At 46.4% G+C, this 22,255-nt stretch overlaps 2 protein-coding genes across 5 annotated transcripts; both read left to right on the top strand.

Moving 5' to 3' along the window:
- The first annotated feature begins 4,476 nt into the window (after positions 1-4,476).
- On the top strand, positions 4,477-6,421 carry LOC136936673 (regulator of G-protein signaling 16-like). Of its 3 annotated transcripts, none has more exons than XM_067230287.1 (5): positions 4,477-4,520; positions 4,761-4,844; positions 4,960-5,021; positions 5,522-5,688; positions 6,059-6,421. In XM_067230287.1, exons 1-5 carry the CDS (start codon positions 4,477-4,479, stop codon positions 6,269-6,271), a joined length of 570 nt encoding a protein of 189 aa, XP_067086388.1. In that variant the 3' UTR covers positions 6,272-6,421. The 3 variants fall into 3 exon arrangements, with proteins under 3 accessions (XP_067086388.1, XP_067086389.1, XP_067086387.1); XM_067230288.1 differs by having other exon boundaries at positions 4,990-5,021; XM_067230286.1 differs by having other exon boundaries at positions 4,761-4,830; positions 4,925-5,021.
- An 8,634-nt stretch (positions 6,422-15,055) lies between these two features.
- rgs5a (regulator of G protein signaling 5a) lies at positions 15,056-21,806 on the top strand. Of its 2 annotated transcripts, XM_067230289.1 has the most exons (5): positions 15,056-15,196; positions 16,461-16,574; positions 17,458-17,519; positions 19,144-19,310; positions 19,817-21,806. In XM_067230289.1, the coding sequence occupies exons 1-5, from the start codon at positions 15,153-15,155 to the stop codon at positions 19,979-19,981; spliced, it is 552 nt and encodes a 183-aa protein (XP_067086390.1). In that variant the 5' UTR covers positions 15,056-15,152; the 3' UTR covers positions 19,982-21,806. The 2 variants fall into 2 exon arrangements, with proteins under 2 accessions (XP_067086390.1, XP_067086391.1); XM_067230290.1 differs by lacking the exons at positions 15,056-15,196; positions 16,461-16,574 and adding an exon at positions 17,071-17,120.
- Positions 21,807-22,255: the final 449 nt, after the last annotated feature.

The following is a 22,255-nucleotide window of genomic DNA, read 5'->3' on the forward strand; positions in this document are numbered from 1 at the left end:
CCTGTCCTGCAGACATGGCACCCACGTAATATGGGCCAGCAGATCGACGGAGAAGGGGGGGGGGGTCATGGAAGGGTCAGCAGCTTGATGTCTTTCCTTCTTGTCAATAATTCGTCACGTGTGCACCAGGACAGTTCACCGTATGCCTCAGAGAAGGGGAAAAATCGAATATAGTTACATACATAATACACATACATGAACAAACTGGGACACGGGGGAAAAACTGCAGTCAAGGCAACAAATGTGTTCTGTGGGATTATATAAACCTGCTCCTTGTGTCTGTCTCTCTCTCTCGCTCTGTCTCTCTCTCTTTCTCTCTCTGCCTCATCCAAGAGAGAGCCACCTTGATCTCAGCCTGTCTGTCTCTCTCTTTCTCTCTCTGCCTCATCCAAGAGAGAGCCACCTTGATCTCAGCCTGTCTGTCTCTCTCTTTCTCTCTCTGCCTCATCCAAGAGAGAGCCACCTTGATCTCAGCCTGTCTGTCTCTCTCTTTCTCTCTCTGCCTCATCCAAGAGAGAGCCAACTAAATCTCAGCCTGTCTGTCTGTCTCTCTCTCTTTCTCTCTCTGCCTCATCCAAGAGAGAGCCACCTTGATCTCAGCCTGTCTGTCTCTCTCTCTCTTTCTCTTTCTGCCTCATCCAAGAGAGAGCCACCTAGATCTCAGCCAGCATGCAGCCTGCATGCAGCCCCGCACACCGAGATCAACGACTCGGGCCCTCCTCCAGCTTCTGCGACACGATACAAAACGTTTTACATCTGAAAGAAAAGGCCATACAAATATGTTGTCATATACAATTGTCCCGTTTACGAGACCCAGCGAATGGAGAGTGAGAATTTGGCATTCAGCCTGAGGGAAAGGGTCATGGCCCCAGGGAGCTGGAGAGTGACTGTTGTTCAAGCAGACACAACCAAGGAAGCATCTGTTGGCTTGGGACTCACTCTGCCTAACACACACACACACACACACACTCTCAGACACACACTCAAAGAAGTGAGGGTCCGGTCGCAGCTAGCTGAGATCAAAACGGTTGAACTGACTCCTGTTCGACAAACAACGCAACACAGAGAAAGTACAAAGAAAGTACAGAGGCAGACCCTCTTCTTACAAAAGTTGCACAACCTCGCAGACACATCAAGGATTTCCCGGACTGATCTGTTGTTGTTGCCGTGGAGGCCTGAATGGAAACGTTTGAATGGGAAATGACTTGAAACTCCACCGCCCTTGAGTCGACTGAGAGTCACCTCTCGAAGGCTTTCAAAAATAAACAAACTCGTGAGGTACTAGAGGAGGGCTTGTCGGGAAACATCTTCCCTATGGCATTGAACCGAGGGGTTTTCACTGGAGGAACAAACACACGCCAACACACGCAAACGCGTTCGAATAAACACCGGCAGCAGTTCACAAGACTGCGAGGAGAAAGTACGTTTACAATAGCATGACATCATTACAGGTTGAGTCATAATACATAATGTAGGCAGACGGGAGGAAGTGGCAGAGAGGCTAGTCTCACCAGCCGACAGGGCCCAGCGTTGAGGTTCAAACCCTGGTGTTGGGTGACTGTCCTTGCCTGCTCCTCTGTTCCCCACAGTGAGCCGCTCTTCACCTGAGTTGCTCCTCTTATCCCACACGGGTTCATTTGCTCCCCACAGCTGCGTCCAAATCAAGACGGCTCCTGAAACCAGATTACAGCCCAAGGCGGTTCCGAGGACGCCTGAGGTGAGGCGGCGAGAGGGCGCCGTGCTTGCTGGTACGCGTTTTCATTTCTCCTTTCTTAGTGTGTCTGTGTGTGTGTGTGTGTGTGTCTGTGTGTGTGTGTGTGTGCGCGAGAGAGAGAGTGAGGTGGGGCTGTGAGGAGTGTGTCACCAGCTAGCTCAGCTTCAGAGAGAGGAACCACATGGAGCGGAAGGAACTTTTGATAACGTTCCGTCATAAACTTGAATGTCACGGGTGGATTTGTGGGCTATCGTTGTCGTAAATTCAAATGTTACCACTTGATAATAAAACGAAATAAATGAATGATATCAACAGTCCTGTCAGAGGGTTTCCAGTCAGGTGATGTCAAAGGATACCTTGGGACAAGATGAAAAGTGAACCAAAATGAGGAGATGGTGAGATAAGAGAGAGAGAGGGCTGGTGCTATAACTAGGGCTGTGCCACATACAGCAAACACCTGATAGAGCATATAACACCGTGTGTGGGATAAATTGCATTTGGTGTTAATTCATGTGAATAAATGCATAAACACTCAGCCAAGAGGAATTGTTTGGTTTGCCAAGAGACATTGAAATGAGGATAACTGCTTTTGTAAGTCAGGTTTTATAACATGAACCACGACCCAGGAAGTTATCAGAAGGGGTCAGGAAGGTCTGTTCCATGATGAGGATTCCAGAATCAGTACGGTGTTCAGAGTTGTTGGAGCTCTTCTCAAAAATCTTTTTCCCTTCTTCAAGCCGGCACTCAGTGTCTGTATATTTGCTGTTACACAACAAATCCGCTGCCTCAGGCCTCATGAAAAGGACAGAAAAACGATGTTTCAATCACCTTGCGTAAGAAGTCCCTGTGGAGGCTTGGTAGACAAAGTCATTACATCACCTGAGGCACTCCAGTCTCAAGACTGTCTCCAAGGTTTCCGGAGGCCCATTCTCCCTACACACCTTACATAACATTACAAACCAGTTTTTATCCCCCTAATTGGAATAGATACAGCATCAGCACCGGACAATTGACATGATGGTACAACGGTGTGTGCATGTGTGTGTGTGTGTGTGTGCCCTTAGGCTTCTTTGCTAGCCAGACGTCGTTTATTCCCTGCTATTAAATCCTAATCGGATGTTCTCTCCAACCCATAGGAACACAGTGGCTACTTTGCGGTGTGCGGAGTTGTCCTGGGCTGTGAGTTTGGCACGGTGACTCATCGTACAGTAGCAGTATCTTTCAGCGACTTTTCCTGGTGAAAGGAAACCGTCGTGGATCACAGTAATACACATTTGTGTGTCCGCGTGTCATTCATCCAGGAACACGAACACTGCTATTAGAATCTTTTTTTTTTGTTGCCAAAGACAGACTCAATGTGTTTTTTTTGTGTTTTTTTTTTTACCTGCTCAAAAGGTGTTGGGTCGCACATGAATATCGGGTTTGTTTTGTTTCTGGTGAGCTATTCATATTTAGATCGATCCTGAGAGTTGAAAGGACTGTTGAGAGTATTATCTGTGATAATAAAAGATAGTTTAAGATACAGGATCCCTGGACTTCTTCCTTGGTTCCATTTGGTCAACCTTCCTACAGTCTGAGTACTGCACTGCCCAGCATAGAATTTGCACATTTGCACTTATTATAACCACCTTGCAACTGCCTACCCTCACTGTGTCATTACATTGGTCAGTGAGTATTGTGTATAATATTGTTTTGTTTTTTAATTATCATTATTATAATTTTATCTTTTATCTTTTATTGTTATTATCGTCCACTACTATCTATTTGATAATTAAAAAGTGCACTGTTGTGGTAGCGCAGTGGCACAAAGCGTTTCATTGTACTTGTATACTTGTGTATCCTGTACATATGACAATAAACTTGAATTCAATTGTGTGTCTGAGTCACCAAAAACACAGATCCAACATGGCCGAACAAAACATACGTCTAACGTGGTTTCCAGTGAGGTGTTTTTGGAGAACTACCCATCTTAGCTTCCCTGTCATAATGTGTGTTCCCAAGAAGTGGGCTTCACTAAGACAACAAATGACAGGCAGGTTTTGGACACAAGCACACAAACACTCACCCCGATTCATGGACAACACACACACACACACACACACACAGCGGTAAATGAGGAGCAATTAATATTCCTGGCTTGGAGAATAACATGTTTTCAGACAAAGAGAAAAGATAACAAACAGATTTGTGTTCCCATGTTTGATTTCAGGGACATTGAAAAACAACTGCAGAACATGTCAGAGGCTTTCATCATTTGGTCTGTCATTTCCCAGCTTCCCCCCCCACTCCCCCTCCCTCTTATCCTTCTCCATCCTCCCTCACTCACTGTGCCTATTTTCTCTGCCCCAGTTTACATACAGAGAGAGAGGGAGAGACAGAGAGGGAGAGAGAGGGCATATAGCAAATGAGGGAGGGAGGGAGGGAGGGAGGGAGGGAGGGAGGGAGGGAGGGAGGGAGGGAGGGAGGGAGGGAGGGAGGGAGGGAGGGAGGGAGGGAGGGAGGGAGGGAGGGAGGGAGGGAGGGAGGGAGGGAGGGAGGGAGGGCATAGAAAGAGAGAGAGAGAGGGCATAGAAAGAGAGAGAGAGAGCGGGAGAGACAGAAGAGAGAGAGAAAGCATGCACAAACACAGACAGCCTTGTGATTGGCTGTGGATGCTGGTGATGAGTCAACGGTAGGGGTATATAAGCCCCGAGCAGCTCTCTGTAGGCACGCTCTACTGATCTCTGCCTCCCTACACAGCACCAGACTGTCTACCTGCTACCATGTGCAAAGGACTAACCTATCTGTCTGTCACCTGCCTGGAAAGGTATGCTCAACTCTTCCAGGCTATTTGCTAACTTCCTAGCACAGAAAGAAATACAGCATTTGGATTTTACCGTTTCTATTTTCAATAGACGAGAAGCCGGGATCCTGAATTAGATGTTGTGTAACTGAAATTTCTCAGTTACGAGTGTTTTTTAACAACCCTTTTAACAAGGTTCTCAGATAGGGTTTCCGAGGACTCGGAATGAATTGATCTGATGTGCAATGTTTTTCTTGTTTGCAGGGCGAAGGAATTGAAAGCCAGGTTTGGCAGCATGCTGCAAAAACATGACTGGACTCATGCCAGCAGCAAAGCAGGCAAAAACAGGTAAGGAGCAAAGCCTTAACAGAATGTCCAGCATGAGCGTATTGACAATTTCCCATCTTTGTTATGTGTTTTGACGCAAGTCTTACCGTGCGCCTCTCTCCTCTCCCATCCACAGTGCTACCCTTGACGAATGCCTGAGGTGGAGAGAATCTTTCGAAAGGCTCCTGTCGAACAAACGTAAGTCGCAACACACAGAACCGCTCACACGCTGAACACACACCAAGATCCACCTGCAACCATGACGAACACACACCAAGATCCAGGCAGACACTTACTCTACAGATCACACACAACCCCCCCCCAAAATAAAATTGCCAACACAACTTAATCTACACCAGCACGTTGAACATGCTGCCCACTCCAAAACACTCACACATTCTACACCACAAAAGCACGACAGCTACACACCCAGTATCAAGATGGGGACTATGGCTCATGCATGCGACATCCAGTAGACCCCACAGCAAGCACGTGCAGACATATTCAACACAACGCAGTCAGTGCTTTCGGCTCTAAAACGGATCCATATCCACATGCTCTGCCCGCACACAAACAGGCCGCGCAGACACACACACTGCACACACACCGCCAAGACCACCGCACACACGTTGCAACGACACGCTCGAGCACCTCTCCACAGTGATTAATTCCGGGCTGCTTCTCTCTCCTCCGTTCAGATGGACTGTGTGCCTTCACCGCCTTCCTGGTGTCCGAGTTCAGCGAGGAGAACGTGGCCTTCTACGTGGCCTGCGAGGACTACAGGAAGATCAGGGTGGCTGCCAAGCTCCCTGCCCAAGCCCGGAGCATCTACGACGAGTTCATCGGCTGCGACGCACCCAGAGAGGTGAGGTTCTAAGCGAACGCAGGAGACCGCATCTCTCCATCCACATATCATACCACAACTGTCCCCTAAACATGGACCTCCCTCGGTCTTGATAGTAACATGGCATGAATGCCCCCCCCCAACACTGTTACATGTTATTTGATCGGCAGACTAATGTAAAGAAACGTACACACGACAGCACAAAATGAAGTATCCAAAGTGCATAGGTCTACCATTATATCAGTAGTCAGAGTCAAGGAATGATCTGTATTTCCCAGGAAGTGGGAAAAGTAACCATATCCCAGCTACCAGGCACAGTGCAACATGAACATCCCTTCCAGTGTCTCCTGCATCGCTGACCCATCCTCTCTCCCTCCCTCCCCCTCCTCAGGTCAACATTGACCACGAGACCCGTGACATCACCAAAGCCAACCTGCAGGCTCCCTCAGCCTCGTGTTTCGACCTGGCTCAGCACAAGATCTACACGCTCATGGAGAAGGACTGCTACCCTCGCTTCCTGCGCTCGCCCGCCTACAGGGACCTGGCCAGCCAGCTCGCCGCGGGGGGCGGGGCCAAGCAGGCACGCCCGGGGAAGAAGGCGTGAGCGCCTTGGGGGTGAAACAGCCGATTGGCGAGATTGAACGCCGTCACCCAATGGGTGGAGTGGAACAAGCGAGGCACGCGCTGCGATGGATGGCGCCCAGGGGCTGAGGGCTTCTCCGGAGGCGGGGCATGACGCAGAACTCCTTGCATGCAGGGGCACCAGAAGCGTGTCGCCTCGTCAGGAAGAAGAGGAGGGGAGACAACCGATGGAGACCTCTGCAGGAAGTATTAGAGGATGCATGATGGACAGACTTCCCTACCCAGCCAGGAGACTCTATGGGGTGCTGAAGAACCCTTTCTGACATATTCAGGATGGGAGAGAGGTTCTTTGTACTGGTCTTCGCCTGTAAAAGTCTTGCGGAAAGACAGGAGGAATGAACATGTAGAATAAGATATGAAGAAAAGCTTGTTTCCATATCTCTTAGTCTTTTTCCACATCCTCGACACCTCACATGTTGGTGCATTTGAAATGGAAAAGATATGTATTGACTTCATGTTATATTTATTATTAAGATCTTGGTATGTGTTTTCTTAAAAAGCAAAAATGTACTTGCTCTGGCATGCTTTTTTACTTGAAACACGTTGATTGTCAATTTATTGGAACAATAAATTATTTCAGACTTCTCAGGGTGTACTTATTTTATTAACGGTGAGTAAGCCCTTCTAATTACGCTTTTTAAGGTGTTCTTCACTTCAAATCTGGCTAAGGCACAGAGGATATCGATCCAACTGCAGACACACCACACTGATGCAGTGACTTTCAGGGTATAAATCCAACAAATGGAAGAACTGTAAATAATTCAAACACACATGCCCTGTCGTCGGATAAAGGTGAAGAGTACGACTGTACGATCATCTGCGCTCCAAATTCACACGACTGAATACAGCACGACTCGGGGTCCGTGTGTCCACTCTAGCATCCCATAAAATGGGCTTCTGTGGAATAATGCGGCTCATTCATTCGAAGCAATCTATTTTGAGAAGTGGCAGTCGGGCGAAAGCCACATCAGGCCGGATGTGTCTGTTGCTATGTACTTCATTATTAGCTGGCTATTATTCAGCACTTCCTGGGACCGGATGATTATGATGACGGTGACGATGAGTGCGCCAGCTCATTCCTTATCATCACCGTGTGACATTGATTATTTTCAGTCAGCCCACTCTGTAGCTTGGGGAAGTTGCAGGCACAAGTGCACTGATTCGGTCTCCACGGAAACCCGCTTTGGGAACGTATTCCATGACACTCAAGCCGCAACTTCCCCATCTGTTGCAGAACAATAAATCGCGGCCGGGCTGCCGGCAGGGAGGGTGTGTTTCCCAGGGTGTAAAGAGAACGCCAGCTCTTGGAAACAGGACGCGGGACGAGATAAGGCTGGGAGCGTCGACGTAGCACATCGAAGAAAAACCTGGAGTTAGTCGCGGCATGTTTGCACGAGCAATATATCTCGTGCAATAAAAGAAGCATTAAACTGAAAGAAATGTGGCAGTGGGTTGAGCACTATAATATGGACGGCCGGACTGCAGGCGAGGTTATAGACCATTTCAACTGGGGGGGGCAAGCTGGGGCCAATTGTACTGTTAGATGGGCCATATAAACCACACCCATTTCTCTCCACTGTATTTAGAGGCAAAATGTCACGTTTCTAACAATTCAGACTCTACATGTTCGTTGCCCCACAAAGGGGCCCCCAAATGTTTGTTGCCCCCCCCCCCCCCCCCCCCCCAGCTCCCCCTTCGAGAACAGCCCCTTGAGAACTACAACACATCGCACATTTTCGCACGTTTCTTTTCGGGTGCGAAACCCTTCGACTAATCCTGTAAGGCCTGGATAACGTGACCGTCCATATTACGATCCCCAGGCTGTCTAATGTCATGCATTGCCTCTAGCATGTTCCATAGTGCAACGGCAACCCCCGCATCGGCTTCTCCATCCGTGAACGTAGACTTTTATCGGGGTGGCTGAAGGGTCTCGTTTGGCTATGCTAATGTCATTAGCGGCTAGAGCCGGTCGAAGGCAGGTGCGGCGCAGGTGCTGCTCGGATCCGCTGCATGTTCATCTCCGTCTCCATGGAAACGCGATGTTCTGGGTTTTTTTTGGGGGGGGGGAGGGGCTCTGATTTGATGAGCGTCCGAAAAAAAGTCGGTTTCGTAAGTGTTCTTCTGCTTCAGAGTGGATTTTGAAGAGAGACGTCCTCCATGTATTACACAGAAAATTCGACGACGACGCGTTTCGATGAAATGCAAAGAGGCAGCGCTGCTGTGCGTGGTTCATTCGACGACCGTCACTGCAAACTCAAAACATTGGCCCGCAGCACAGATGTCTCAAAACCACGTGCATATCAGTGTGCTGAATATATTCAACTCCACAGAAAACCAGGATAACACCAGCTTTCACAACTGCTGAATATGCCAATGCTTCACATTGTCATATCAACTCACAGGGTAGACTGAAGTGAATCTTGATCATTTGTTCATGAATACACAGTAGGCTACAAACGTTAGGTATAGTTGACCATAAATTGCTTTAAGCTCTGAGGGTATCAGTACCTTGATACATAATACCTTAATGATTGACTGCAGATCCAGAAGTTGCTGGTTCAAATTCCCCCTGTGCTGCTGTAGGTCCGTTTGGATAAAAGCGTATACTACATGGAGTCAGGTGGCTGAGTGGTTAGAGAATCGGGTTAGTAATCAGAAGGTCGCTGGTTCGATTCCAGCGATTGCCGGCCGTGTCAAATGACGTTGCGTCCTTGGGCAAGGCACTTCACCCTACTTGCCTGGGGGGAATGTCCCTGTACTTACTGTAAGTCGCTCTGGATAAGAGCGTCTGCTAAATGACTAAATGTAAATGTACATGAAAAATAATAAGTGGGCCTAACGTAAGCAAAGGGCCACAGCGACATCTAGTGAAGAAACGTAAACAGTACAACAACACCATGCAACACGGAATTTCTTCTCCAAACTCAACATCAGTGTGCGCTAGAAGCTCACCGATAACTTGAAACATTGTTCAAATGTCGTTGACATTTTTGTGGCAGTAGGAGGGGCTTTGGAGTGAATCCTCTGCTCAGTGAACACATTGTTATGATACAACAAGTGACTCAAGGGCCTTAGCCGCGTACTGTGTACCCACAGTACGCGGCTAAGCTGTGCACCCAAAATGTCCTCCACAGTGACCTGGAGTGAACCCACAGGCCAGGGTGACGAGGTCAGCGCTCGTCCTGCGTCTGCGGCCGGCCCTCCATCCCTCCGGTACCCATAACTCCTACTCGCCCCACACAACCCCCACACACATTCCATTGAAACCACCCCCCCCCCAGTCACACCTCAGCCTGCTGGGGCCCCCTCTGTGGTTCTCCCTGTGAAATACTTTCCATAATGTTTTGGCAGGGTGATGTTATGTTATTGCACTAGCCGCTGGGAAGGTTTACGACAGAACATCTCTGCGGGGAGGAAGAGAAGGTGAGCGAGGCCGAGAAAGAGAGAGGGAGAGAGGGGGGGGGGAGAAAGAGGGAGAGAGAGACGGTGTGTGAGAGAGAGAGAGAGAGAGAGAGACGGACAAAAAGACAGAGGGGGGAGAGAGAAAGAGACGGAGATGAAGACTGATGGACAGTGTGTGTGTGTGTGAGAGAGAGAGAACCGAGAGAGAGCGAGAGCCAGCGTCGAAGAGAGAGAGAAGCGGCGAGCATGTTACACTCCAAGCGTGGGAAACGTCTTGTTGCTCGTCCCTGGAGTGAGGGGAAAACTATGCTATCCCCTGACCTCGGTGTCCACGAGGGCCCGAAACCTCAGAGGAGAGACAGGAGGGAGGACAGCATGTCGCATTTCGGCTGCGTCTCTCTCCCTGCCGTCACTGCAGGCCACCCCGTGTGTCTGTCGTGCACGGAGCCTTCCTGTGGGGTGCATCGGTGTCACATACATTACATTTACATTTAGTCATTTAGCAGACGCTCTTATCCAGAGCGACTTACAGTAAGTACAGGGACATTCCCCCGAGGCAAGTAGGGTGAAGTGTCTTGCCCAAGGACACAACGTCAGTTGGCATGACCGGGAATCGAACTGGCAACCTTCGGATTACTAGCCCGACTCCCTCACCGCTCAGCCACCTGACATACAAAGGGTGTTCTCGCCGTCAGATCCCGTCGCTTTCGATCGCGGTGCTCTGTGCGATGCCATCAATTGTCGTAGACAATGGCCTGCCCGCGCGTCCCACCCAGGGCCGTGCACCAATAATTGAACCTGCTTTTCACTGTCAAGTTGACATCGAAAGCGCCACGTTAGGGACGTCAACGCTGGAGAAGCGACTGTCATTTGAGCTGAGGTGTCACGGCCTCCACGAACACCACGGTGTCAAATGGAAATCGATTCTGAGCATGGCGTTTCTGAACTCAGTGCCCAGCTTCAATCAGGAGCGGTAGATTACACAAAGAAAAATAAATATAATAAATGGAGTGTGCCTAATCAGTGACCGTCCGCGTCTGACACATAATGGAGCTTTTCAAGTCCCTTCCCGGTATTTTTGGAACGGCGGAAAATAGTCGAGCGAAGTTGAGATAAGTGCTCTTCGAAATGTTTATCCCGCTCGAACACAAAGATGAGTGTAACAAGCTCGAAATAGCAACCCTGGAAGGTCTAAAAAATGTGTCTTTATTAGAAGCTGCCACATATTACGACCTAACAGCTCAAAGGGGGCCGATGTTCAAATTCGATCTAGGCTTGTGTGAGCATCTATTGTTGATACTTTGGAAATCGCGATCCGCTGTCAGATGTCCACGAGACATCTCTTGGTGTGCTGCCTTGTCCTATCCTCCAGGCCAAACATGGGTTTCTCTCATCGCTGAGTCTACATGACTACGTGGCCCGTTTACATTTTCCCAGCATGAACCCGTTGCATAAGAAGCGTTCTGGCTTCCGTTTGCCCCACAGCTCCAGGATGACATGGTCAGCTCCAGTGTCGTGTATTTTCCATCATCGCTTAGGGGCAGTGTTTGGTTTGGCGGCTCCTTGTCACAGCATTTCAAGACAAGACAAACACTTTGAACTTTCTCGCACATACACTGTGATAAGAATCCTGGTTATGATGTTTGGTTACACAACCATCATACATGATGATATGACTCTTTTCGGTGGAATCTGAACGATAGCCTAAGTTATTGTTGTTTACTCTTTGTTCAAGAACATGATGGATTTGGAGTTTTTGTCTCAATGAAGAACAATTTCTTTCTCTAAAAGAGGAATGATTCTGCAGACTTGTTTATTTTTTGTTCAGCTAAACCCAGAGTCGCTTGATGGAGGAAAGGCATTGTAATTCAAAAGCAAATAATTGCGTCTTTTTCTCTTTCGCTTCTAAGTAGCAAGTTCACCGGAAAAGCCCTCTGAAAATAAACTGTCCTCGAGAAGCAATTATCAGTGTTGTGGGAAAAGCAGTTTAATATCCTCTCTTCTGGTTGGCGACGGCTCTCTGAGAAAGAGGACACCTTTACCTTCTCAGACAGGCCTGGGTCTGGGGTTCAGCTCAGAGAGCACATGGGGTTGTGCCCTCCTCGCAACCTAGCATCCTCACACTTTGCATATTTCAACCTAGCATCCTTACCAATATGATCCTTCGAGCTAGCATCCTTACACTTACTAGCCTTCGACCTATCATCCTTTCACTTGGCATCCTCGGTCAGGGGTCATGTTGCCAGGCAGCCAGATTGAACCAATAGCGTGATATTGTGTCCTCCACGACACGTGTGGGGTCAGTCTGCTTTGTTCAACACCCAGCGTGTCTTCACGTGTCTCTGCAAACACACACACACACACACTGTGCTTGTGGAAGTTGTCGAAGGAAACACCTGGACTGCCCTGGTTGTCAAACTGATTAATTCATGCTTTTCCCTCAGCACTTCTTTCCTCAGCACATTGGGTTTCGCTCGAGTTAAGCACAGATCTCAGTCCAGTTCAACAGCTCAAGACGGCTCCTCCAGTGGACACGAGCTGGTGAAGGGCCCATCTGGTCTGAGACCAGCACACTCTGCCTCCTCCAGCCTCACGCTGTTGACCTTCTGCCAGGGGGAGCTGGGTCATGAGTCATGAGTGAGATTAGCACAGCCTCGGAGACTTCTGGAGATGCGAGGAGGAGATTAGGCTACACCGGCCTTCCTGTTTGGCACACACATCGACCGTGGAGAGCCTGTGCTCGTTCGTTCTCCTGGAGGGGAGCGATTACGACAGTTACCACATCTTAATGCACTTAAATGGCCTAATAACAACAGGATAATGAATATCAAATGCCGATTTCAATGATTGGAGAGTTCCTTATTAGGAGAAAGGTTCTTTGCTGGGGTATGTGGGGGCTGGCGATGGAGGGAGGGTAGTATCTCCTCATCACTGAAGAATGACTCACTATAACACAGCTCATGTGCTATTAATAACCACACAGGTACTCATTTTTTGAGATGTTATGAAGCGCTGCAGTGTCTTAGAGATCAACATTTACAAGGAGTTCTTTCAATTTGTTTGACTTGGTTGATTAGATAACACAGACTGATGAACGGACGGACAGACTAGATAGACACATATAGATACGTAGATAAATAGATAGATACACAAGTACTTTGTTCTTTTCACTACAGTATTACCAAGGGTAATATTAATCTCATGTTGTGAATTATGACCAACATACTAATATTATGCCAAGTAATAAGCATCTTGAATAAACGCTCTTTATACCATCAGGCTCTGCTCCCGATAAATTCAATCCCTCATTCAGATGAGATGCTGATCTTCAGCTGAGGGCATTCACTGGGTTAGAACAGGACTCCGTGGAGCACTGAGAGTGTGTGTGTGTGTGTGTGTGTGCCCCGTCTGCCATGCGCCCCTTGTTTATTTGAACAGCGAAACAAGTTCCCTCCTGGGGCCCGAGGCACACACGCGCGTTCACTCACGCACACTTGGCCTTCCAGTAAATTCGGTTCTACAAATCCGAGGGCCTTTGTGTGTCTGTGTTTGAGTGTGACCTGCTACCACGGACGAGGCAGCCCTGAGCACACAAACATCAGTGCTATTGATAGGCCGCCTCTAAACGCGGGGCCCTAGCCTTGCCCGGCTGGAGATAAGACTCCACACAGCTGGTCCGCGCTGGACGGCGGCACTGCAACAATTAAGGGATGTGAAGCGAATAAAAACATATTGTTATTATTATCCCCATCAGATTAGCCGTGACCGGCGCCATTTCTGCGACCGATCGTTTCGGTCGCTCTCTCCTTTTCTCTTCCACTTCTGGCCTTGTCGTACGCCCACTCGTACAGGGGATGGCTCAGTGGTTAGACTGCAGATCAAGAGGTTGTGGGTTCGAATCCCCCCTGTTCTGTACCTGGCTTTGGGCAATACCCTATGGGAAGGAACAGCACACAACTCCGCCATACACTGAGCCACACAGAGACAATAAGTCCCCATGACTTGTCAACACTGACTTTCAATAGCCTTTGTTAATATCAGGGGGGGAGAAACACAGTTATCAAGGAGGTTTGATATTTCAGTTGGACAATGCCAGCCTAGAGCCATGTTGATGTAGCTGGTGTGGTCCAGTCCGCAATTGTCCAGGATCCACGTGACCAGTGGGGTCCTGTGTTGGTCAGCCTGAGAGATGGTTGGCGTGGAGCGTGGCGCTTCATTCACATCACATCCTGTCTCCCCAGACAGCAAATGTTTCAGTCTGGTTCCGTGCCTCCTTCCGACTCCACTCACAAATAAGATCTGTTCCATTGAAGTGTTCTTTGTTATTTGTTCCAAAAATGTTCTCTTCTGTGGAAACGGGGATTGCACGTAACTATGCGTGTTTGTTGACTGATTGCCAGGGTGTGTGATTGCAGTTTATCATGTTTACTCGTGATTATGGTTTTTCTTTTTTTTTTCTTTTTCTTCCATCTCCTTTGCTGTGCGGGTATTGATTAAAGGGACATTCTTCACTGAAGAAGGTTTTAAAGTTGTGTTTACATTCGGTGTTCTGCAGTCCGACACCCGGATCCCATCTGTGGATGGCTGATTGTGGAGCTGACTTGGCCTCGTTTTAGTCCTCCTAGACAGACAGAGAGAGACAACCACGTCTGATTCAACGTGAGATCGCAGTATGGCATGATGGCCTTGCGATTCCCAAACAAAACCCCCCCGGTGTTTTGATATGATTTCAAATGTTTTGCCATGATTTAATGATAGGTATCCATCAAGTCTGATGTCTCTCTACAGACTGGAGGCTTGATGGTTTGTTAGTTCACATGCATGTTTCTTTATCTGTGTGCAGGTGTATCATAACATCTCCAGAGAGAGACTACAGTTCATAAGAGAAGGCAAACCTCCAAGGCTTTTTTTTTTATGTGCGGTTGTTTATTGTGGCAACACATAAACAACATGCCTAGAGGAAAAGTTTGTCATCCATTTTACCAGGACTCCAAGTCCACTTCGTTCTGCCAAAAGTAGTCGAGGTTATCTATATTCTGTCCATTAAATCCCAGCTTTCAGTACATACCTGGGTCATTCTTTGTAAATGTCTGCCTGGTTGGTTGTGCTTGACCCTTTAGTTCTTCTAGCTATGACCTTTAACCCCTCTGGTCTCCGTGGTGAAGGTGAGGAGAGGAGGGTAGTGGGAGTCTGGACTTGCGGCTTCCCATCTGCTCAGAGCCTGGTCACTCGCAACCAGCCAACCCCAGGCCCACCTCTGCATGTGCTCTGCAGATCCTCCTCGGATTGGCTCAGCCCTTGGCCCACAGCCAATAGGGTGTCTGTATATAACAAACCCGAGCGCTGGACGACAAACTCAAAAAGAAAAAGTGCTCTGAGACTTGTGGTTGTTCCCTGGACTGAACGGACGTTTGAAAAACTAAGACTGAGCCTTTTGGAGAATGTGTAGAGGATTAGCTGCCTTGCCCCAGTCATGCCTGGAAAGGTGAGATATGCCAGAGTTTTCTTTGGTTCTCCTACACTATTTTGACATGCCTCATTTATTTATTTGACCAAGTTGTTTCACAGGAACAGCAAAAGTGCTGTTCAATTTGTATGTTAAATGGTTTATTATAACTGATGTTCTGTTTGCTGAATGGTAGCTACTGCTTCTGTGATCTTAAAGTAGTACTTTCTGTCCGTAAAACAAACAAAATATAGCATTTTAGTTTTGTGTGTCATACAACACAAGTTTGGTGGATGAACAGTGGGGTGAACAGCTGGTCATAAAGTTGTTACCTCTGTGACCGGCTAAAAAGGGATCTATTTCCAATAAGTCTGACTTCAGGAACTTTTTATGTGAAGGAAAGGATTTTGTGGATTTTGTTCCATTCCTCCTTGGACCAGTTATCACCAAACTTTGAGGAGTCTTTAATTTAAACCAAAACAAGCAATTTATAGCGACAAATTATCTTTCAAGAGCAGATTCATGTCTTGCAGAACAGCCTTCACAGAGATAAGAAATAGATAAGAAAGTTCAGATTTAGAAGAAAAATCATTTCATGTTACTTTAAATATATATATTATCCCTACGTTCATTCATGGAAGGACTAAAGGATATATAATATTTACAGTGACTTGACATGAGACAAGCATAGAGTATAACACAATAATATCTTGTCGATGATTGAATTTTGAAAACAATAGACCCACCAGTTGACCATTCCATTCTTAAACTCCTGGTTGTCAAAAGGTAGCCACATGAAAAACTGAAGAAAACAGGATCTGTTTCTGTCTGTCTAGTATCAGTGATGAAACTCAAACAAAGCAAAGTTATCTTTGTTGATGTGAAATGAGGCAGTGCAGGTCTACTGAATTATTGATCTGATTTGAACTGTAATTTGATCAGTAATAACCACGTCCCTTTAACAATTATGTATCATTCCTAGTTTTTTTGTTTATGTTTCTTTTCCAGCACATGTACAGGGTTCAGATGTGGAATCTCTAAAATGATTTTGAATACATCTGTTTGTTGTCTTCTTAATTTATGTAAATAATCCATTTTCTGTCATGTGTTTTTTTTGTGGTGAGATAAATGTTTTAGCCAAGTGCTCGCCAAATTGAGTTTGTGAAATGAATCAAGATGGTTTTCTTCTCAAACAGGGCCACAAATCATGTGCTGTAATTTCATTTCGCTGTAATGGGGCTTTAGACTGTGATTAAAGACAAACACTCCTCTTGTTTCATCGCGTGTTTTTTTTATCTTTCAGGGCTAAAGAGATCAAGACCAAATTGGGCACTCTGCTCCAGAAACCAGAGAATGCCATCGACCTCATCATCCCATACCCGGAGAAGCCGGAGAAGAAGCCGGAAAAGCTTCAGAAGTGCGTGGTGACCTCCCAGAGTTTAAACTCCTGACTCTTTTCTGAGCAACATTCAGTCCCACACACACACACACACACACACACACACACACACACACACACACACACACACACACACACACTCACACTCACACATTCACACGCTTTCTGAAATCCCCCCGAGCTCAGATCGTGGAATACTGCCAATGGTTTTGTAATACGATCACAGCTACTTTTCAGTCACACATTTCACCCTTGTGGAAAGAACTTCAGGGGGGAACGTAAACTGGGGTGTGTACCTGTGAGGTAAAGCTTTAGGGCTCAAATTGAACAGAAAAGGACACGAGAGGGAATGAGGAATTGGGTAGCGAGAGAGCGCGGAGAGCAACAGCGTGCGCAAGCCGGGTACTTTGGAGTGGAATTCAGCCGCGCGCGTTCCAGCTGCCTGCTGACTTATAGTAGTCCGTGAGCACAACCCATACAGGGGATAACGCGAGCGGGAGGAAGGGATTGTGAACGACTCCATCCCGGCCACGGCATGGCACCAACGTGAACGTGCTCGAAAGGGTATTTTACAGTAAACCTTTTGACTTGAGGTCGTGACGGAGAAGGGGGAAGAGGGGGAAGGAGAATCACAGCAAGGGTCTGTGGAGGAGATGAAAGGGGAGACTTTATGACTAGGTCAGATTGGATAGATTTATTGGGAGAGGGAGAGTAGATCAGAAGACTCTGAGCTATTTGGCTGCATTCAGTGTACAGAGTACAGACTCCAAAGGAAAAGATTAACAGTAAAATAAAAATAAAGTGTTCACGTCCCCTGACTGGGGTGTATTTGTTTCGTCTCCCTGACTGGGGTGTGTTTGTTTCGTCTCCCTGACTGGGGTGTGTTTGTTTTCAACTCCAGGCCCACCCCGGAGGAGGCTTCTCAGTGGCGTGAATCTCTGGACCGTGTGCTGAACAACGGCTGTAAGTAACCGGGCAAAATAACTTTACACACCACTGAGCTGTTTACCCAACCGGCAACATGAGGCTGCCATGGCAACGTCCGTGAACCAGAAAGTTTTCAGTCTTTATCATATGTCAAGAAAATCTCAGATTTTTTTATTACATTTTATTATCCCATCATAGGATCTTAGTGAATGTAAGTGAGACATGCTAAAGAATAATGAACGCTTTTCCCCAAGTGGGCCAATGTTTCCCAACAGCATACTACGCCACGCGGATAGGTCATTATTATGCAACGTGTGACACAGGGGACTAAAAATAGCCAGAATCCTGGAAAGTTTGAGGCCCTGAAGGCTTGTTCGACATCTCCCAGACGGTTCCCAGTGTGACCGTTTCCCCTGTTAGTGTGGTGTTTCCTACAAGGTCCTCCAAAGCAAAACACCACAACAATAAGTGAAGGATAATGCCCGACGAGCTGTACATTAACATCAAATAATGGACTATGTAGGGTGAACTATGCGCGGTGGAGTCTGGGAGATGTAGAACAGGCGTGTGTGTGTGTGTGTGTGTGTGTGTGTGTGTGTGTGTGTGTGTGTGTGTGTGTGTGTGTGTGTGTGTGTGTGTGTGTGTGTGTGTGTGTGTGTGTGTGTGTGAAATCCATTGACCTTTGAGGTTACTTCTGTTACGGTCAAATCTCCAGAGAGTGATCCAACGATTTCAACTAAAACAACTAATTACCCATGAGCTGGAAACTGCTACGCTCTGATTAGTTATCTCATGATTGTTTTGCACTCACATTCCGTTCAATAAAAATTCTAACAGTAGTTTCCTGACGGATTTTAAAGGAAATTTTCTCTCATCATGTATTCCCCGACCATTGGACCACTGTCAATGCAAATGTTTCACCAAGTGAAAGCAGACCTCTTAAAATCTTCAATACAATGTTGCTTCCAACTCGTTATTCTTATGATTTATACAATTCTGTCAATTCAATTCCTTTCTGCGCTTTTCTCCCACAATGTAACTTGGCCTACTAGCTCTTTGGAAATGAGAGGTTTTCGTGTTCAGTGCAACATTGTTCTATGCACTGTCAAGGTTTGTTGTTTTCATCTGCTTTGAATCGATGGTCTCAATTTTCCACGTCGAGACAAAGCACCCATATATATGAAATCGATAAAAGCCTACACAATGGAATGTAATTACCATAGCAATGACAGGCATGTCCCCACAAGAAGCTTCATAAATAGTGGGCCGCTGCAGAGCCATTTTAAATGTAGACTGTAAGAGTGCTAGGACAAAAGACCCTGATATAGACCATTCAATAGCAGGTTGAATGTCCTCTTCACTCCGGCTAAATGCTGCTGTAGAAAGAGAGAGAAATAAGAGAGAGAAAGTGATAAAGAAAGAGGGAGGGTATGAAAAACAGGGAGTAAGAAAGAGGACCCAGAGACACACCGTACATATCACGATTTCTATACTGCACCTATAACTTATTATTAAATAACCTCAGAATGATCTACCTCCCCACTCTCTCCCTTTCCCTCCTTTGCTCTTTCTTTTCCCCCTTCCTTTCTCCCCCCTTTCTTCCACCCCCCCCCCCCCCCCCCCCTCGTAATCTCTCCCTCTCCCACCCGATCTGCAACAGATGGTCTGGCCACCTTCAGGAGCTTCCTCAGGTCCGAGTTCAGCGAGGAGAACATCGAGTTCTGGGCGGCCTGCGAGGACTTCAAGAAGACCAAGTCTCCCCCCAAGATGGCCGACAAGGCCAAGAAGATCTACGAGGACTTCATCCAGACCGAGGGGCCGCGTGAGGTCAGCGCGCTTCCTGCGTTGTTGCGAGTGTCTGCATCCTGTACACGCTGCCGCGCGGCCTGTCCGCATGACGTGGGCCTCTAGATTAGGAACGGTCTCTTCCTAGGACAGAACAGGACGGTCTAATGGATGAGGAGATGGCCTTGACTGCAGAGCCCACGGCTGTGAAATCCCCCTCCTCACAGGGGCAGACACTTCCTTGTGTCCTTGAGATCGCCGAGACGCGCGGTGCGCAGAGAGCACTGTCGGTGTACGGAACGTTCGATCTCGACTCAGTTTCGTGTGAATCTTCTCTTTCTCATCCAGTGGAACAGTTAGTGTAGATGTTATCATGAGCTCTTTGGTGGAGAACAGTGTCTTTCTCTTTCTCTATTTTTTCAGGAAAGTAGATGTCCCAGTTAAGACAAAGCTTTTAAAGCCTTTAAGCCCATCTGCTTCTTTTCTCACATGTCATCGCCACTCCATTCTCTTCATCTAAATCCTTATCCTCCGGTCTTCCTGCCCAGGTTAACATCGACCATTTCACCAAGGACGTGACCCTGAGAAACCTGGTCGACCTGTCCCCCGCGACCTTTGACCTGGCCCAGAAGAGGATCTTCGCCCTCATGGAGAAGGATTCCTTCGGGCGTTTCCTGAGATCCGAGCTGTACCAGGAGCTGCTGGAGAACTAAGGAGGAAGAGGAGGAGGAAGAGGAGGAGGAGAGCTGGGCCTTATTCAGGATCGGGCACCATGTGCAACACTGCAGATATAGAAATGTAGCTTTATAGAACAGATCCGGTTCTTTATTTTTTAAATAAACAAACCAGGTCTGCTCTGTTATGTTTATCATCTGAGTGTTTTGAAGCTGCACCCTTTTGAATAAGACCACAGCAGCCAAATTCGATACCAGTAAAACCGACATTGCTTTGAATTTTAAATTAATTAGACCAAGTCAGTTATAGTGCAATGGGACTGATACTAGACTGATTGGCTAAGCAGCAGGCTAATTCTGTACGAGATTCTAAACCAAATTTAAAACTTAAACCTGAATAGAAGATATTGACCCGACTGCCTTCAGCAGAAAAAATCAGTAGAGATAACAGATCTACTCCCCCAAAGAAGTCCAAATGAAACTGACAAAACTATGAATTAAACTGTAACATAAACGGAAGTCTCTGAACATCAATTTATTTTCATAAGACAAACAAACCAAAAGTTAACCTCTTGCTTTCAAGTTTGTTCTTGGCCTCAATTTCACGGCGCCAGTCTAAAAACAAAAGAAACCAAAAGCTCCATGGCTTTTCCCAAAAACTAAGCGGTCAAGTGATATGTGACTTTCCTTGTCCAGTGGCCATCAAATGGTCTGTTAGCAGAGTGCTTTCCAGGAAACATAAAGATTCACACAGACATACGGTAAACAATTAGAAAGAGCCAAGCATTGATGCATTGAGCTGTTCCCATAAACCACCAGATCCTACATTAAATATTAGGGTTAGGGTTAGGGCTAGGGCTAGGGCTAGGGTTAGGGCTAGGGTTAGGGTTATGTCTGGCATTCTTTATGGCCATGCCTGGGAATGAGGAAGGCTGGTTGGCTAAGTGGTCAGCTTCTCTAGGCTACCACTGCATTGTAAGTTGCTACGATGGGACATCAAGCAGGACGGAATCTCTACAAGTGCACTCTGAATTTCTTCTGGGAAAGTTTTTTTTATTTTAAACTTCGTGAGAGTTATTGTGTCCAGAAAGTTTAAACATTTGTCCAAGTAGTCTTAAGACATAAATACTCTTTTACTTCCCAAATTTGGCCTGATAGTGCCTGCAAAGTGGAAAACAAACTAAATAATTCCAAATGTTGTCTTTGATTGTCCACAAAACTATTCAGGTGATAAAATTCCGTGGTCCCAACCCCAAGTAAAGATGTTTATGGACTTTATTTAATCACTTATATACCACAATACTGCCTTTGTCTGCATTCCTTATTGTGACCTAGTAAGTGATCACAAGCCTCAATTAGAAATGTCAGGAGTTTTGGCGTGCAGCAGTGTTTCACTAAAACGTCTCCACTCAGCAGTTAATCATTATGTGTGAATCTATCTACTCTGGCATGCTTTATACTGACACGCATCTGTTGTAGCATAATACGAACACATTATTACTTCAGACGTGGTACTTAAAAAATCCTAATTGTTGCATGTAACACTTCAGGTCTGCAGTTGATTTATGTCATGCATATTCAAAAACAAAACGTCATATTTTGAGTTTTAAGATGATTTGGTTTCAATGTGGCATGCACAAGGGTTTGCAGTGGCATAGATCGGCCAATCTAGAGCTATAGCATTGCCTTCCATATCAGATGGGTTTTCAAAACTGAAACGAAGAAAATAATCAATGAGGATTTCTTTAGTGCCGGCTGGTTACTGGAAAGTCTCTGCATGTATCTTACCTGTAGTCGATCACATAAAACGCATCAATACATTAAAGTTCTGAAGATGTATTTATTTTTTACATGTAAATATCAACCGTTTTGTTTGTGTTAAGTTATTAAGGAACGACACTATGGGGTGCATATTTCCTGGGATAGCATCGTTGGTCCAGCATAGTCTTTTCACTGTCATAAAAAATAGAACAACTGACTTCCAATTGTCACGCTGTTTTTCTTATCTTATATTGTTCATATATCCTGCACACCTAACGTGTCTTGAATAGTTCTACTATTAAGGAGATAATTATCTCTCTTTATAAAAAGATCTACATCTACCACATACAAAACATCTCTAACAAATACAGAGAACATAATTGGAAGTTTAAGGATTAAATAATCGTCTATTTATAATGATATAATCTAGTATATTATTATGATTAACCTTGGCCTCCTTTATTAACACTACGGACGTGAGATTGAAGAATGACAAACAACAGCTTTGTGAACCAGAGTGACATCTTCAGGTCTCCTCAAGCTTTCTACTTT

This window comes from Osmerus mordax, chromosome 27 (genome assembly GCF_038355195.1).
Source record: "Osmerus mordax isolate fOsmMor3 chromosome 27, fOsmMor3.pri, whole genome shotgun sequence".
Lineage (NCBI taxonomy): Eukaryota > Metazoa > Chordata > Actinopteri > Osmeriformes > Osmeridae > Osmerus > Osmerus mordax.

Coding starts and splice junctions, on each gene's coding strand:
- LOC136936673 (XM_067230286.1), top strand. CDS start 4,477: ATGTGCAAAGGACTAACCTATCTGTCTGTCACCTGCCTGGAAAG. Junction 4,831..4,924: donor GGACTCATGCCAGCAGCAAA/GCAGGCAAAAAC, acceptor TTTTGACGCAAG/TCTTACCGTGCGCCTCTCTC. Junction 5,022..5,521: donor AAGGCTCCTGTCGAACAAAC/GTAAGTCGCAAC, acceptor TCCTCCGTTCAG/ATGGACTGTGTGCCTTCACC.
- rgs5a (XM_067230289.1), top strand. CDS start 15,153: ATGTGTAGAGGATTAGCTGCCTTGCCCCAGTCATGCCTGGAAAG. Junction 15,197..16,460: donor CCCCAGTCATGCCTGGAAAG/GTGAGATATGCC, acceptor TTTATCTTTCAG/GGCTAAAGAGATCAAGACCA. Junction 19,311..19,816: donor AGACCGAGGGGCCGCGTGAG/GTCAGCGCGCTT, acceptor CTTCCTGCCCAG/GTTAACATCGACCATTTCAC.